We start from the raw sequence: 16,032 nt of genomic DNA, 5'->3' as shown, positions 1-16,032 counted from the left end.
TGATATTTACATAAAAAAAATAAACGTGGCACTGGGGGACTGCCGCGGTAAAGCTATTGCATAGCATTTTTTATCAACTTATGCATGTATAATTATTTATTATTCTATATATGTATGTACTTTTTTTATTGATATTAATTCAATCTACCACTCTACCAGACTCAGACTAACACGTCACTGATCTCGTCCATTTTTTTACCTCTAACGCACCTGCGCTACGACACCGACCACGCCAGACCGATGTGAGTATCAGTTCTGTCCCGCTCTAAAGCATATTAGCCATATCTGTTACACATAGACATATTACGTCATCGTGTGTTAGTTTATTTTCGTTACGGAATTTCTTGATTAGGTCGCCACGCTCAGAGCCCGCGATAAAATCTATGCAATAGCTTAATAAATCAGTGGCGCTATAACAATTTCTGAATCTGTTTCATGATATTTTTTAATCTCATAGGCAAAATAATACATAATACCTGCCTCCAGCGCCTGACACATGCCGGAGACTTTCGGTCTAAGACATGTCGTTTTCCTCAACGTTCGAGTGAATGTTAAATGCGCACATAGGAAGAAAGTCCTTAGGTGCATAGCCGGAGATCGAACCTACGACCTCAGGGCTGAGAGTCACACGCGGAAGCCACTAGCTCAACACGCTCATATATATGTCGCAGCTAACTAGCTTAATTAGCCGTTTACCTAATGGCCTGAAAGATATATTATATAGCTATGTCTAAATGATCGTGTTTATATTGGAAATGACAATACTACACTAAAAAATTATATGAAATGTGACAATAATATGTGGCTCAAACGTTATAAACCCTATGGACTACAGTTTTTAAATCGTTTTTAAAACTACGTTCGGCGTATAGCCCAGACCTCGGCTGCCCCTCCTACCTTTTTTTCGAGTGTAATAAACGCGCTAACATTTATTTGTATGTGTAAAGAACATTTTTTGTATGATATGGAAATTATTGTGTACTGTCGAACATCGTACGTGGTTATCAAACTTCTCTCTACGTTATCTACACTATTTCGATGGTAACTCTGCTATGATATTTGATAAATAACTGATGATACAAATTGCATTGCATTAGCATTCTGTTAATTTTATGAAGTGCAAGGAATTATTCCGTATTTTCTACTATGTAGTAAGATTGGACTACGAATAATATATGACACTCGACAGATGTCACCAGATGCTAGACATAAAAGGTAAAGGTCCTTTCACAATTGTCACTTGTGTTCGAAATTCAAATTCTTTTACTATTTTATTAAATTTATGAGATTTTGTATTCTGTTTTGAAATTTGTTATCAATGATAACTGATAACTAATCAAATTCATACCACTTTATGAGATTTTGGGTCACAGATCTGAGATCACACTTCGCAGTAAATACTATTCATATAATATGTTTTCCAGTATAAAAGTAAAATAACTGCCGGCTTTTCAAACATTAGTGGCGTTTAGTTAGGTTTAAGATCATAAATGAGTTACACAAAAAAATGCGAAGAATTACCAAAAAGTTATTGAATTTAATTGTCGGATTGACATTGATTGGATTATACTGCGAATGTATTATATATTATATAGTTATCGCTCAGGTATTATCTTCCATAAGAAATCTTACTGTTTATAGTTCCATAAGGTTGTGAGATAATGGCAATATAAATTATTACAGTGTAATTGGCCAACGTTAACGAATACTAGAAATAAGGAAGTTCTTAAAGCATTCATATTAGCAGATACACATTTATTAGGGCCTTTCAGAGGGCACTGGCTAGATAAGCTAAGACGAGAATGGCAAATGCATCAGGCATTTCAAGCAATTATTAATATACATAGGCCTGATGTTGTATTTGTATTGGGTAAGTATAAACAATAGTCACAAAATTTATACGAATTATTACAATTTGTTTACAAGTAGTCTACTAAACAACTTTACCTAATATTTAAAAATATATATTTACAGGAGACCTGTTTGACGAAGGTGAATGGACTAATGACCACCAATTTAATGACTATGTGGATCGCTTCTATCGTCTCTTTGCATTACCAAAAGACATTAAAATGTATGTAGCAGTCGGAAACCATGATATAGGTTTCCATAATAGGTTGGTATCTGTTATCTCTTCTACATTAGTTTCTTTTTTAACACATTACTTACTGAAAACTTCACTAGTCTGTGCTGCCCTGTAGCCAGATGAGGATAGGGAAATTTCATTTAGTAATACAAACAATTAAAGATTATAAACCCAATGATCAATTATTGCTTTATGTATGCTACACTGCATAAAAGTGTGTGCCTTGAATTTACTATATTAACTATAGGATCAGAAGAAATGCTTTACAAAGATTTACTGACCGCTTGCAATCTCCTTTGGTGCAACATGTAGTATTGAGAAATAATCACTTTATTATCATAAACTCTATGGCAATGGAGGGTGATTCCTGTAATATGTGTGCTGAAGCTCGAAGACAGATATCACTTGTATCTGGTAGGTAGTTTAAATATATACTGCAGATAAATGTGATGCTTTTGTGGGCTTTGCCATTTTTAACCTTTAATAATTGTGCTACTTTAATTTTTAATAAGTTTAGTTTTTTTAGTATTTGTTTGTATGGCCCCTTTAAGGGTATGGTTTACTTACCACTCCCTTAAGTTTATACTCTACTGAGAATATACTTAGTCCAGCCATAAGTTCTGTTACAAATGAAAATTCATTTTTTTTTAAATGAAGCAATATAATTTTATTATAATTTCAGCAAAGAATAAATAAACATTCTATTTGAAATGGTCATCTTAAATCTATGAATTAACGCTTAAGGCAGGCCATTTGCAAAGGAAATTTCGCAACTGCTTGCTCCAAAGATGCTTTAAAAGACTCAATGTCAGCGTGTCGCTTTTTTTTAGGTGCAGAATCCTGCTGGAAAGTCTATGGTATATTTTAAAAAAGTGTATTGCCGAGAGGTTTCTAAACATGATCGAGCACTGTATCTTGATACACTTTGCCTGAATTTTTCACTTCCTTTTCACAAAAATGTATAGGTTACCCCTTTCCGACCACGTGAGCAGCTTCTTTAAAACTGTAAGTGTACACTTCCATCGGTAAAGAGGATATTTCTGTGTTTTTCACCTGCGTATCACAACACAAGACGTTGTGATCGATCTACTCTCTTTAATTGTAAAGTTTGATATAGGGCATGTACTGTATATCGACGATAAGCACCGAGCTTCAGATCTTGTTTTATAATACGCGACCAAGTCCTAGCGGGAATCTCCATTTCTCGCCATAAGATTTTGTTTCCTAATGGGGTTTCGACAAATTCCTGCTTTAACTGCATTAATAGCCTTTGTAATTCTAACAGCAGCCGCCCCGATCTTTTCTGGTCTTCGACAAACGAAGTGTTGTTTTATCTACTTCAAGCTTTTATAGTGTCTGGATTATGACCGTAGGCTCCACACCCACTTTGTGCAAGGCAATCACTGCAATCCTCTTTTCTTTAACACCCCATTACATATTGTAATTTAAAAATTAACACTAAATAATATGTGAATCGGCGAAAAAAGAAAAGTTTTTATGTAATGCCGAGGTATCGCGTTTACAAACTCGTCCTGCCCACTACGGCTGAATGTAAAAGCGTTATTACAGTATTAATGGCCAGACTAGTTATATTCCTAAGAAATTAGCATAAACTGTTTAATGTTTCAGATGAACTTATGAAATGTTCTGCAAATGTCGAAAATTGTAAGAATCACAACTATAATTACTCCCAACCTATTCTTATGCAGGTAATATTATTTCCTTTGTCTTCGTGCCTGCTGAATTAAACATAACTTTAATTACTCTCTTGTTTCTTAGCACTTTCCACTTTACCGCAAATCGGATGCCATATGTACAGAACCAGATGCACCTCCTTTACCAGAACGAAATAAATTGTTTCGTTTAAAAATAGATGCCTTGTCAAAAGAAGCAACTGAGTACCTCATTAGTAAAATACAACCTAGAGCAGTATTTGGTGGTCACACACATCATGGATGTTTGGTGAAACATTCTTATAAAGATAATGAATTTTTGGAATATTCAGTGCCTTCTTTTTCATGGAGGAACAGGCCGGATCCCAAGTTTATGTTGGTATGTTTACATTGTCTTTTCATTCCTGGTCTGTCATATCTTACCACTACCTAGGATTTTATAACTATCAATTGCCTAGGACTGTGCACATTTTTCCATATAATAATTTATATTTTTATTAGTAATATATTATCATCACTTTTTTTAACCATTACAGGTATCCATATCCCATGATGAGTATTCTGTTAATAAATGTGGTCTCCCAAAAGAAGCAACTATGATAGGTTCTGCTGTGATAATGTCATTATTATTATTCTTTTATGTATTTACTATAAGGAAAATTGGTGCATAAATTAAAGAATGTAATTAAATTTCATGTTATATTTTGGTAATAAATATGTTGACAAGATCAAGCACTTTTTACACTATACAATAATAATTAGGCAATCGAGCCTTATTTCTTCAACAGTCAAAGTTTAACTGATGTATCAGCACAGATACAAACAATGCTCCTAATAAATATGTCTTATTTCTACTAAATAAGAGGTAGATGAAAAGTAGAAATGAGATTCCTATTACAAGAATACTGATATTGGTAATAAAATACACTTTACCACTTCTTTAAAATGCTTTAAATTAATAAGAGAAGGGTATTGTTTAAGTACACAAATAATAAAATAGACCTAACAAAAATATACAAATCTTACAAAGCACCTAACACTTACTTACTAAGTCAGTCTCTAACTCTTAAACGAGTCTTCACAAAAATACATAATCTAATGAGCATTCTTAAACAGTGCAATATTTAGGTAAACAGTTAAGAAAGAGAAAATTTTGAAATAAACAGGTAAGGCACTTTTGCTTAATGCTCTAAAAATAAATACTGCGGCAAAACACTACTAATGTAACTTTCAATAAATACATAATACTTAGTTACACCAGATTGATTATATACTAGCTGTAATAAATACAGACTATTCGTGTCTATAGATAAAATAAATACTGATATACACCTAATAGTTATCTATAAACATGTGGAATGCTGACTTACTCAGACATGCTCCTTTCTATAGAATGTCTATGTGCATGTCAGTGTTGTCTTGAATATTTCCACCAATGTTTGGTTTAAACTTACACATAAGTTGGTAACAACATAGTCCGATTTACAAAAGTTAAAGGACAATCCTTGATGGTTTGCCCTTAAATGAATTCTATAAAAATATTATCTGAAGAACTCTTGGTTGCTGCGATGGCGATGCAAGTTCATGCGATCGTGATCTAGGGTTAGGTGGATGTGATGCGCGACCATAACGTGGAGTTGCATTCTGCTTCTGATGGTAACCAGTGTGTGCATGTTTTGCTGAGGAGCATATAACAGCATGAAGATATCTATCATATCGACATAAGTTAGAATCACCTCCACTTGCAAGATCTAAATAACCATTTGCTGAACTTTCTGTTTTCACTTTATGGTATAAATTGGGCTTCTCGTTTACTGTATGCGACCTATTTCGAATCCTATGATATTTACTCGAGACTTCTTCATTGGTCACAGGACTGCTGGGCTTTCTGAAAAGACATTATATTTTTGTTAGAAATATTTTAGAAGTACTTAAATTAGGATTCCTCATGGCCATTATTTGTCATGGATCATTATCAGGAATACTTAAAACATTTAAAGCTGTATGACTTTAAGATTATGAACTATTATGTTTGTTGTCTGTGTTCTTCAAAAGAATATATTTTTCTTCACCAGTAAAATATTTTTAGGCTTACTTTTTTACTCGCTTACAGACTGAGATCGCAGATGGTTTACTGACTACATCTGTGATGTTTTTAATATATACATCACAGATATAGTGTATACCAGGTATTTAAAAATAAAATGGCGAGTATAAAATTATATTAAGTATGTTACCTTGAAGCTTGAAAGTTCAGGTGATTTTTCTCCATATTAGCCTGAATGATCTCAAGTAATTCCCTTCTTTGTAGACTGCCGGATCTCTTTTTAGTGTATTTACGTTCTCGGTGTTCCTTTCGTGTATGACGATGCCTCTGGCGTAAAATTGGTGGCGGCCTCTGTGGGGGCGGCTTCCGATCTCCTGAACGTGATGATTTTGATGACAAATCATCGTCGTGAGATAATCTTTCATGTTGTTCATTATCGCTTTTATTAGCGTGAGTCGTGGCAGAATTTAACGCTTCTTGTTCCTTTCTCCGTCTCCGTCTAGCTTTTTCTCTTTGACTACGCGTCTGGCCATTTTCAGGCACAACAGTTAATCGTACTTGAATGGTTTTAGAACCATAATGCGGAACTGTGACCGACTTTCCTATAGATTCATAGATTGTTGACACAATTCCAGCTATATCCTGTAATTAAATTTTTTATGTTAATTCGATTTTCAAACTTCATATAGACATGTTTATGGTATTTACTCATTTTAAGTAAATACCATATATACACGTATAAAAATATGAAACTTACATCTTTAGTCATTCGACCATGTCCATCAAGGTCGTATAGAGTAAACGAAAACTGTAGTGGTTGTTGTTTGGAAGATTCGGGATGCTGAAGCTCTACGTCACACGTCAACTCCTAAAAAAGTTTTATTATTAACAATGCTTTTACGCACTAGGTGGTCAATTATTTGGCTTAAGTATGATCATTAGTAGGTACGTTTAAAATGTAGATAACTACCGGCGCGGCGCCGAGAAACGACCGCATGTCGGCTGATGGGGACCGGCGGCCGGCGCCCTTATCTTTCACTTTTAAAGGAAACTAGTCGCGCCTTTACGATCTTTGATTATGAAACAAAGCGAGCCGCCTGGACGCAGATAGAACGTAAATAGATGATGCATCTTGCATGAATGCTTTATAATGAGTGGTGATATCGATTGTTATTGTACAAAAAAGATTATAGACGTAGCGTAAATGTTAATAATAAACTAGTTTTATCGTTCCTTGTAATTACAATTAAATTTAATTATATATACTAAACAATCGTAGTTACCTCAAAACGTAATCTAGGTTTGTTATCGTTGTAGTCTGGAGTTGGTGCCGGCGTAGGTGTCTTTTTAGAGCATGGTTCAGATGTTCGCTGAGGAATTGGTGGTGGGGTGGAAGGCTGAAGTAGTGCTCTAGCTTCACTTGGTAGCAAATCTGGAGGAGCTGAGCATTGGGAAGCCGCTCGTCCAACTAATTCTTCAGTATCTGTGCGCTCGCTTTCAGTACCAACTGAAACAATATATTTTTAAATATAAACATCGTCATACATGGTATATCCGTAAATATATTGCTAACGAACAGCAGTAATACTATATAAGAAATAATAAGTTGCAAATATATAATTGTAAAAATTTTACAGAAAAACGGTCGGCGAAACATAAACGATTTTTACAAAGCGAGCGGGACGTGCTCCAAAGAGTGCAGGCACAGGGGCTCGCAGGGCGGGCTTAGTTATTTCCTGGAAGGCCTCGTGAGCCCGGATCGACGTCGGTCCAATGCCTTAATACCCGAGTTTGCCAACGAACATCTGCCACTGATTTTGTTTTTTCTTGAAATATGCGCGTATTCACTTAGATTGCAACATAAAGCCCGGTTATGCTACGATGAAATACTCATATCAATATGAGTATTTATTAATAAAATATTTTTGGTACTTGCATTATTTTAGTAATGTACAGATTTTCAGTTGAGATTCAAAATGTTCTGAATTATCGTTATCCTTTTATTACCTAATTATTATATAGTTCTAATAATCATACGCGTTCAAAGCCGGATAACGTAATTCCTTTCTTAACACTATTGTATTTCTAAATATAGTCTGTCTAATGCTAGGAATTTAACTATGTAGGGATCTTTGCGGATTTAATTTGGAATTGAAGAATCATTTATCAGGTAATCCTACACGATCTGAGTAACTGGAAACAAAATCGTGTATCTTCTATCATAAGCTGGACCATTAGTGGCGATTAGTAAAAGCTTTAAATGACCGCATTCCTAAACTGCCTTTACCTAAGCCAGTTGAGTAAGTGTCAGTTTTATTTATATTTTTAGTACTCGTTTAATTTAAACAAAGTATATATAAACGTTACAGTCAACGTAATAAAATGTATAATTACACTCTGAAGTACTCCCCTTTCATTGCTATGAATGAACAGCTTTATCAGGAGTATAGTTTCTCGTGTAAACAGATATAGTATATCGCTAGTGACTAGTCAGTACATAGTTCTTACAATTGTTCCAAGAGGTTTATCGTGTTCATTTACAAGCCATTTGATCTCTACCCGGCCTGGCCCTGATTTCTTAATTAGACTTGATATAAATCGCTTCCATCTCAGTGCATAATATTTTGTATTTAACACATAAAGTTTTAACAATTAAAACATAAAATAAATTTTAATAAGAAAAATTTTATATTAAAAAACAGTAAATTTTAAACAATGTTCAAATTATACCACAACTGAAGGAAGGACTAATTAAAAATTAAAATGTTTGTACCAATTTTACTTGAAATGTACGCATATCATGAATGACTAATAAAGACGACAAATGAATAACGCTTTAACCATATTCATGCCCTCATTACGTCCATTACGAGGACAGAATGTTGAAGACCGCAGAATATTGAACCGTGTGACATAAACGATATATATTGTAATTTGTTTTTGCTAGGTTGTTATAAGATAAAACTTTGCAGTCCTTTAACGTCGTTATTAAAATATATCGACGTATAGATTTATAAATAACGTTGCCCATGCGATAAAAAATGATCAAAAGAGTTTCGATTCTCCGTAGTACAGCCTCCGTAAACAGACAATAAGCATTTGCTAAGGGCATGTTAAAATTATGCAACAAAAGCCCAACATCTCTGAAAAGGGCTTTGTGTCTGCCGCTTACTATAAATTGTAGCAACTTATACATTTATACATAATATTCTAAAAGAAAAGTTTAAAGCGTGTGGCGGGAATTCTTTGATGTCAAATAAAAGGTATCATTGTCTCCGCTTCGGCGAGTGCTTTTAACTTTTCTCTTTGAAGTTAATCAAATGAGCGCGGCTTGGTTTGAATTTGAAACTATGTATATTACAAACCAAGGGTTTGACGTAGATATGTTACGAAATAAAAAGTATCTTCTAATTGAAATAGGAACAACATCAAAAGGATATCTGATCACTTTGATGTATTACGAATATGCGTTTCGAGAGCGGAAGTTTCATTATTTTCAATGTATATTGGCTACTTAGTATTCAGTGTTAGTTGGGTTTGAACTTGTTTTTTAGTATTAAACAGATCAAAGTGACCCTTTTTGGTTACTTTACATACATGAGCCTAGATAATATAGTTAAGTGACGATCGTTCCTGTAAGACGGAGGGTCGCTAGTAAATAATTTTAATTTATTATTCTAAATAACTCGTGTAAATACATTGTTATCATATCTAATTCTCATATCCCCAATAAACTAAATTATTTTGCAACTACTCAATTCAATCAATATTGTTCAACATTGGCAGATTAGGGAGGTAGCACCCGCATTTTTAATTCATAAACTACCTTTTAGTAAATTAATGATAATGAAGCTTCAAAAAACCATACAACTGTCATAATATTTTCATTCTTCTAACCAACAATGCATCAGCTGATATCGTACTGCACTCCCGTATACATAACTATGTTCTTACAAATGAGTTGATTAATTACAACTAAAATATTTAAAGGTATTACCGATAAGCATTCATTTAAGATATTAAAGATCTATATTGTTATATTTCTGTATACATATTATTAAATTACATTTGTTTACGTGGGTGGCTAATGAAAATTTGAAAGTAAAACATTTTAGTTACTTACCTTCTTTGTTTTAATATTTAAAAACATATTTTAATAACTACCCACTTACATTATCATACGGTTTAATAAATATATATTTGTAGATATATTGATTTAATTTATACAAGTATAAGAATAGGTACAATACCTAATAACAAGACACGAACGAAATGTACGACGGCCTTCCCGTTAAGGCAAGATAAACGACCTCAGCTCTTGAATGAACTTCACAAGTTCATACACTTGGGAATTTTTATAATGTATTGTTACTTACTGCTAAATTTCTTATATCCACTCCTAAACTTGTTGCGCCACCACTTGACGAAGTGGTGCGCCATGGGGGCGTCCGCCGCGGGTGCCGAAGCTCTCAACGTTTCGTAGCACGTCATGCGCTGCGCTCACGCACACATCACGTACACATCAAAAGCGCCGATGTTTTAATATAACACAAAATGCACAGCCACTGCGATCATTCACAACACTAAGTAAATCGAATTGTCAACTCGTAAACAGACCTCGTGACCTAGTTGTACGCGTGAATGTCGGGCACTGTTAGCGAGAGCACAACCGCCTCTCACAATGTTTATTAAGTGACTGACTGATGGATGGAAGGGAAGGGGCAACCACGAAACAGCGCGGGCAGGCGCGGTGCGGTTCCGTAGTCCGTACCCGTGATTGTTCCTATTGTGCTTGGATTTTATACCTAGTGGCTAGTGAGCAAAAACGATTTGCACTTTCCGGCTGTGATTTTATCGAATCAATCAAAGAATTCAGAATGATTTTCCGATTTTGATAGGGTTTTTGTCACACAACATAATTATTATAAATCACATGTTTAGCAATATTAAAACAATACAATTACAAAAATTAAGATCATTTTTTAGTAAATTTATTGGTGATGTTTTTAAAGTAGAAATATTGGGATAGACTTATGAGATAGCGGATAAATTACGATCGCCTCAAGCCTCTATAAAACTTGGATTATTTCCATAAGTTAGGTTTTTGGAGCTAAGACTAACTGCAATTGTGCTTTAAAGTTATGGAATCTCTTTCTAGGCCAAAGAAAGCACAAGTATGTATAGGGCAAAATCAAGATAGAGGGGGCACACGAGCATAGGTCCGCTAGTCGCTGGCAGCCTCCGGTCGACGACCCAGGTACGACCATTATAAAAAAGATTAAATTGTATGGAGATACAAATTTAAACTAAAGCATATGATAGGTACATAAATAGTAGTCTATACACGACTATCCAACATATAATTTACTTGAGGCCACTAATGGCGTGCTGAGATCTTTTATATCTAAAAGATTATTTAAATTGTCTTGCTTGTCATAATTTGATTAAGTATAAATTAATGACACGCTTGAAAAAAACCTTTATTTTTATACGAAGTACTGACGATATTTTAGATGTAATCAGTTGTGTTATTAAAAAATAATAATAATAATAGCCTTTATTCAGATACATTTTACATTAAATATTTTATATACATTTAAACAAATTTTCATAAAAAATACATGTTACCAAATCTTGAATAAGTTTCGTTGTAGGATTATTAGATAATTATAAGAAAATATTATGTTGCGCAACCAAAATAATCGGTAGCTCCAAAGTCATTAAGGCAAGACTAAACGGGGAACATTTTTGGAATATCTTAAAAAACGGCTAAAAGCGAGCATAGATTCAGGTAGCAGTTGCCTTATTTACATCGGAGTGAGAAAACAGTAAACACATTTACCTTTACAAATCTAAGTCCCCGGCTAATCGTTATGGTAAACAACTCCATGCTATACGCATACAAGAACAGATAGTTTAAAGAGCATTAACTAATTTGTAGGAAGTTTCTTAATCTGATTAAAAGCTTTGCTTATTCGCTGCCGCTTACCTGCCTAATGTTTAAATAAAGCAAAGGTATTCGTTCTGGAATTGAAGCTTATCCACTATTTACGGTTAAGTTTTGGTAAATCCCTTAGGTATGGTTGTAAAATGTGATGATAGGCGCCTCACACGACAGCACAGTCGAGGCGGGAAACGAAAAGACGCCACGCTCGCTTTCAAATTAGAATTTTACGATCTCTTCGTGTTAGGTTTATTGTCGAGGATTTATCTGCGACCGAGATGAGGTCGTATTCCAAAAATGACTCACAACAAACATGGAGTTTAATTATGATTATACATATGTATAATCGTAACTTACATAAAAAGTCAAAACATTTCCTTATTAAGCTTGGAACAGATCTGACTCGCCCTAACTGTTCTTAAACAATTTTCATACTTGATTACTAAATTCAGTGCATGAATGCATTAAATATGGCATTGTAGCTATGTGATAAGTACCTAGTGAAATAGGACGTCGAAATTCCTTGTAATGGTCATTAGTTTTACAAAAGATATTTTGATGCATAATGTATACATACTTCTTGTATTTAAATGAATCACAAGAGGCTACCTACGTTGGCTAGGTAAGAAACGTTCTTTTTTAAGAATTCGGATCTACTTGGGTGGCATTCTTGAAGTTCGGGCGTTGAAGCTGCCAACTTGCGTTTATTGATAAACATCCGTGAATACTCAGTTTTCATAATACTCTATCATCCATTATATCCATAAAGCCTGTGAGTGTAATTGAATCTGTCATCTACATCTGTTGTTATCATTATTATGCGCGACCCTTCCTGTAAATTGTGAAATCGAATGCATCACAGTGAAGTATATTTACGAACATGTCTAATGATGGTATTGTTTTTATATAATGTTTATGCACTACTACAAATTTAAATTGTATTTTTTTAAATATAAAGCTACTTCCATTAAGATTGTGTATTCGCTACAATTAAATAATGTAATTTAAAAAAAGTTAATAGACAACGTTTCTATAAATTAAATACTTAGTATTGTTATTAAAATGTTGTTAGTTTTTCAATAAAATATGTAAAATGTGAGTGGGCATTGCCTACGCAGCAGAAGTAGAGCGACCGCAGCATCTGGCCCACGGCCAACTGAATAGCAGAAATAAAACGCTAAACTATCAACATTCCAGGCCAATTCATACGATTATCTTTTTGTTTTGATATATTATGTTAAATAATATGATTATTTAAATCCACTCACACAATTGGCACATAATCAACATGTCCAATAAACACGCAGTTACTCTAAATACTTTGAGAAATGTTCGCAATTCATACATTCATTTAACTATAAAAGTAAAAAATCATTCATATATGTAACATAATGTACACCTTATGAACGTCTATCGACGTATAACGTCGTAATAGAGAAATATACAATAAATTAATCTAATTTTACATTTACTGCCAGTTCTCAAATCAAGGGCGTAGAACGGAAGAGAAGAACTGGCAATAAACTCTCCGCCACTATTTTTAATCGCAAAGTTTTTTTACACAATGTTTGTAAGGAGCTGCGACCATTACACCATGTTCCATGTGACATCTTGAGTAATAAAGAATAATAAAATAAAGACACTTATACTAAAAATAATATAATAGGTAGGTACTATTAGTGTTTATATGAAAAATGTTCGTCAATTATCATTAAATTCGTCAGGTGCGGTACATCAAAGCTGTAATAATGTACGATTACGTCTCCCCTTAATCGTCTTAGGTACCCACTTCGCGGCGAGAATGTTTCGTTTTACATCAAAACCAGTTTCTTATGTATCGGTCTATCTCAAAAGTGATTCCGCTTTAATAACTCCCAAGTGATTATCTGTTACGTTATGATTTGAGATCCTTTAGTAACTAGTGATGTAAAAAAGTCCTTGTGTATTCCTGTTATCAACAACTGAGAACTGTTCATCGGATACATATATACAGTATTCTGTTAGTTATAATGAGATCAATTAGACTGTTTTAAGAGCTATCACCTTATAGCCTGGACACGATTATATTGCAATTGGATATAGCGCTGGTGTTAGTAGAATATATAATGGATATCTCTGGATAGATGATACAAATTCTACGCTGCACTAGCAATACAAAGTCGTTCTAAAATAATACATACACTTTATGTCCACAGTCCAATGAACAGGATTTGCTTTTGGAATCACAAATCATAAAGTTTATGGTGCATTAAATTATACGGGGGTTGATTTTGTTTCAAAGCTTTTCACATAGGGTGCATTATGTCGGCAAGTATCAAAGGGATTTAAATGATATCAATAGCTTTGTGCTACCGCGTCCCTTTGTCGGCATCACTTTTGGTTCCTTCTATAGGACTACTTACTACTGTCTCCGTAGCGCATGACATGTTGCCGATAAGTTTAAAAAACGCGAACCGCAAACTTTAAACTAGGGTAATTTATAGAAGTATCAAATAAATCCAATATCTAGAAAATGTGGTAAATTTATTTCATATTACACGGAAACGAAGACATGACTACGGGGCCATTTCATTTAACCGATAATTAAGTGTTTTTGCAGAATGCAAATAATCTTTTTTTTAAACGAATCGCAAGAACTTAACTTAGATTAAGTTTCAATAAAAGTTCTGTATCAACAGTAAAACATATCATATTATGATATATAGTTTAAAACCTATGAGTACTGGTATATGAACATAATGAAGATATATTTTAATTCCATGATTTTCACTATAGGAGAGAAGATATTTTTAGCGGCAATAAAAGTGCTATACATCTATAAAACAGATAAGACTCAAACTGTTAAATGTATCCAAAAATAGGGGCGTGGGCTCTCCGCGGCTGCGCCGGAGCATTGATACTTATCTCAAGCCTTTGATCTGTCCGCTATTATGGCGGACCGCCTACATTACATTGTTTTGTATTTGAAAAACTCTTGGCGTAAAATCTTATTTGCTTCACTCAGTAAAAGATTGAGTTAACATCGCAAAATATGAGACTAAATCAAAATAAGCTTTATAATAAGGCTAACATTTTTATTTTCCTTATATATATTTTTTGTATCAATGACATTGTGTTTAATAATACTCAAATTCCTTTAAATTATACTTAATTTTACGTATTGTTGTTAAATCAGTGAGATACTTACAAAATTGGCAATACTTAGGCACAATGATTTTTTGTTTATGAGTAATCTCCGTTGCCCTTTTAAGTCTATTAAAAGTCGTATTAATATTCGTACGTAAGTCTATTAAAAAAGCGTCATATATTTTTACCATTCGTCGTTAGTAAATTTTGCAAGACATTTTAAATTCATTTTACCCAGACAAAATGGCGTATTTTATGAAAGAAAACATAAACATAAAGAAATGTATTTTATATTATTTTTATTTTCCTCGGCATCAATATGAACAAACAATATCATTCAATGCGATGTCTCTAGAATAATACAAAAGTTGTTGTCATTGTTCGTTGTATCATTTGTTTATGAAAGGATATTACGATGATTACTGAGTTCGTCGTTCAATTAAATGCCTCTTGCAGGAAGAAGCTAAATTAAATAGGCCAACATAACGAAATAGATCCCTATCCGTATAAGCTATCTCTTAGTTATGAAAAGTTATGAAATTGCATAGGAAAGCTTTTGGGAGCTTTCTTACCATATTATTATTATATGTATACTAACCTAATTAGCAATTTCTAATGTTTTTAATAATTTTATCATTACTTGTTATTACCCGAGTGTTCGCGTGAAAACAGTAAAGCCTTATATATTTTCTATTGCCTTTCTTAAATTAGGTTATCTATTGGTGTAATAAGAGGAACGCATTTTGTTCTGCGTAGAAATTGGTGGAAAGCATTTATTCAGTTACAATAAGTTATTATTTAAAAAAATACAGCGAGACTCGTTCCTGCCTCGGTTGGTGCTTTAGAAATAAAACCCAGGACCTTTGAGAGAGGCATCAAGTCCTTAAACAAGTATGCTATACAGCGCTACCCGAATACTTTTTTGGCCTATGGGCACGACTCGCAAGTCCGCTTCGTCCGCGCGATTAAATTAATTGGCTCTATATTTTATCCCTTTGTCGGCTACCGCTTAAAAGTTATATGTTTTCTACAATCTCCATTAGTTTCACCTTTGCTACATCGACAATTAAGAAATACGGCAAAGCTTAACAATTTTGAACGTTTTTCTGATAACTTATAGTATAGTACCAAACTATATATAAATAATCTATGTGTA

The 16,032-nt window shown here is 33.7% G+C and overlaps 2 protein-coding genes across 2 annotated transcripts; one reads left to right on the top strand and one right to left on the bottom strand.

Moving 5' to 3' along the window:
- Nucleotides 1-1,264: 1,264 nt before the first annotated feature.
- LOC110995818 (metallophosphoesterase 1) lies at nucleotides 1,265-4,487 on the top strand. The gene is made up of 7 exons (XM_022263168.2): nucleotides 1,265-1,606; nucleotides 1,684-1,870; nucleotides 1,975-2,116; nucleotides 2,334-2,500; nucleotides 3,716-3,795; nucleotides 3,866-4,138; nucleotides 4,296-4,487. The coding sequence occupies exons 1-7, from the start codon at nucleotides 1,508-1,510 to the stop codon at nucleotides 4,428-4,430; spliced, it is 1,083 nt and encodes a 360-aa protein (XP_022118860.2). The 5' UTR covers nucleotides 1,265-1,507; the 3' UTR covers nucleotides 4,431-4,487.
- On the bottom strand, nucleotides 4,445-10,499 carry LOC110995817 (protein naked cuticle homolog). Its single transcript, XM_022263167.2, has 5 exons — nucleotides 10,183-10,499; nucleotides 7,090-7,313; nucleotides 6,564-6,674; nucleotides 5,997-6,448; nucleotides 4,445-5,647 (listed from the first exon to the last, which is right to left on the bottom strand). Exons 1-5 carry the CDS (start codon nucleotides 10,295-10,297, stop codon nucleotides 5,290-5,292), a joined length of 1,260 nt encoding a protein of 419 aa, XP_022118859.2. The 5' UTR covers nucleotides 10,298-10,499; the 3' UTR covers nucleotides 4,445-5,289.
- Between the last annotated feature and the right edge of the window lie 5,533 nt (nucleotides 10,500-16,032).

The sequence above is a fragment of the Pieris rapae genome, chromosome 1, assembly GCF_905147795.1.
Source record: "Pieris rapae chromosome 1, ilPieRapa1.1, whole genome shotgun sequence".
Lineage (NCBI taxonomy): Eukaryota > Metazoa > Arthropoda > Insecta > Lepidoptera > Pieridae > Pieris > Pieris rapae.
Note: the sequence above shows the minus strand (reverse complement) of the source record. Positions and strands in the feature narration are given on the sequence as shown.

What these genes read in the sequence shown, in the direction of transcription:
- LOC110995818 (XM_022263168.2), top strand. Translation starts at nt 1,508, where the DNA reads ATGCGAAGAATTACCAAAAAGTTATTGAATTTAATTGTCGGATTGACA. An exon ending in ATTATATAGTTATCGCTCAG is followed by an intron (nt 1,607 to 1,683) that starts GTATTATCTTCC and finishes AAATTATTACAG; the next exon opens with TGTAATTGGCCAACGTTAAC. An exon ending in TGATGTTGTATTTGTATTGG is followed by an intron (nt 1,871 to 1,974) that starts GTAAGTATAAAC and finishes ATATATTTACAG; the next exon opens with GAGACCTGTTTGACGAAGGT.
- LOC110995817 (XM_022263167.2), bottom strand. Translation starts at nt 10,297, where the DNA reads ATGACGTGCTACGAAACGTTGAGAGCTTCGGCACCCGCGGCGGACGCC. An exon ending in TGGATATAAGAAATTTAGCA is followed by an intron (nt 7,314 to 10,182) that starts GTAAGTAACAAT and finishes ATATTGTTTCAG; the next exon opens with TTGGTACTGAAAGCGAGCGC. An exon ending in CTGAACTTTCAAGCTTCAAG is followed by an intron (nt 5,648 to 5,996) that starts GTAACATACTTA and finishes ATGTCTTTTCAG; the next exon opens with AAAGCCCAGCAGTCCTGTGA.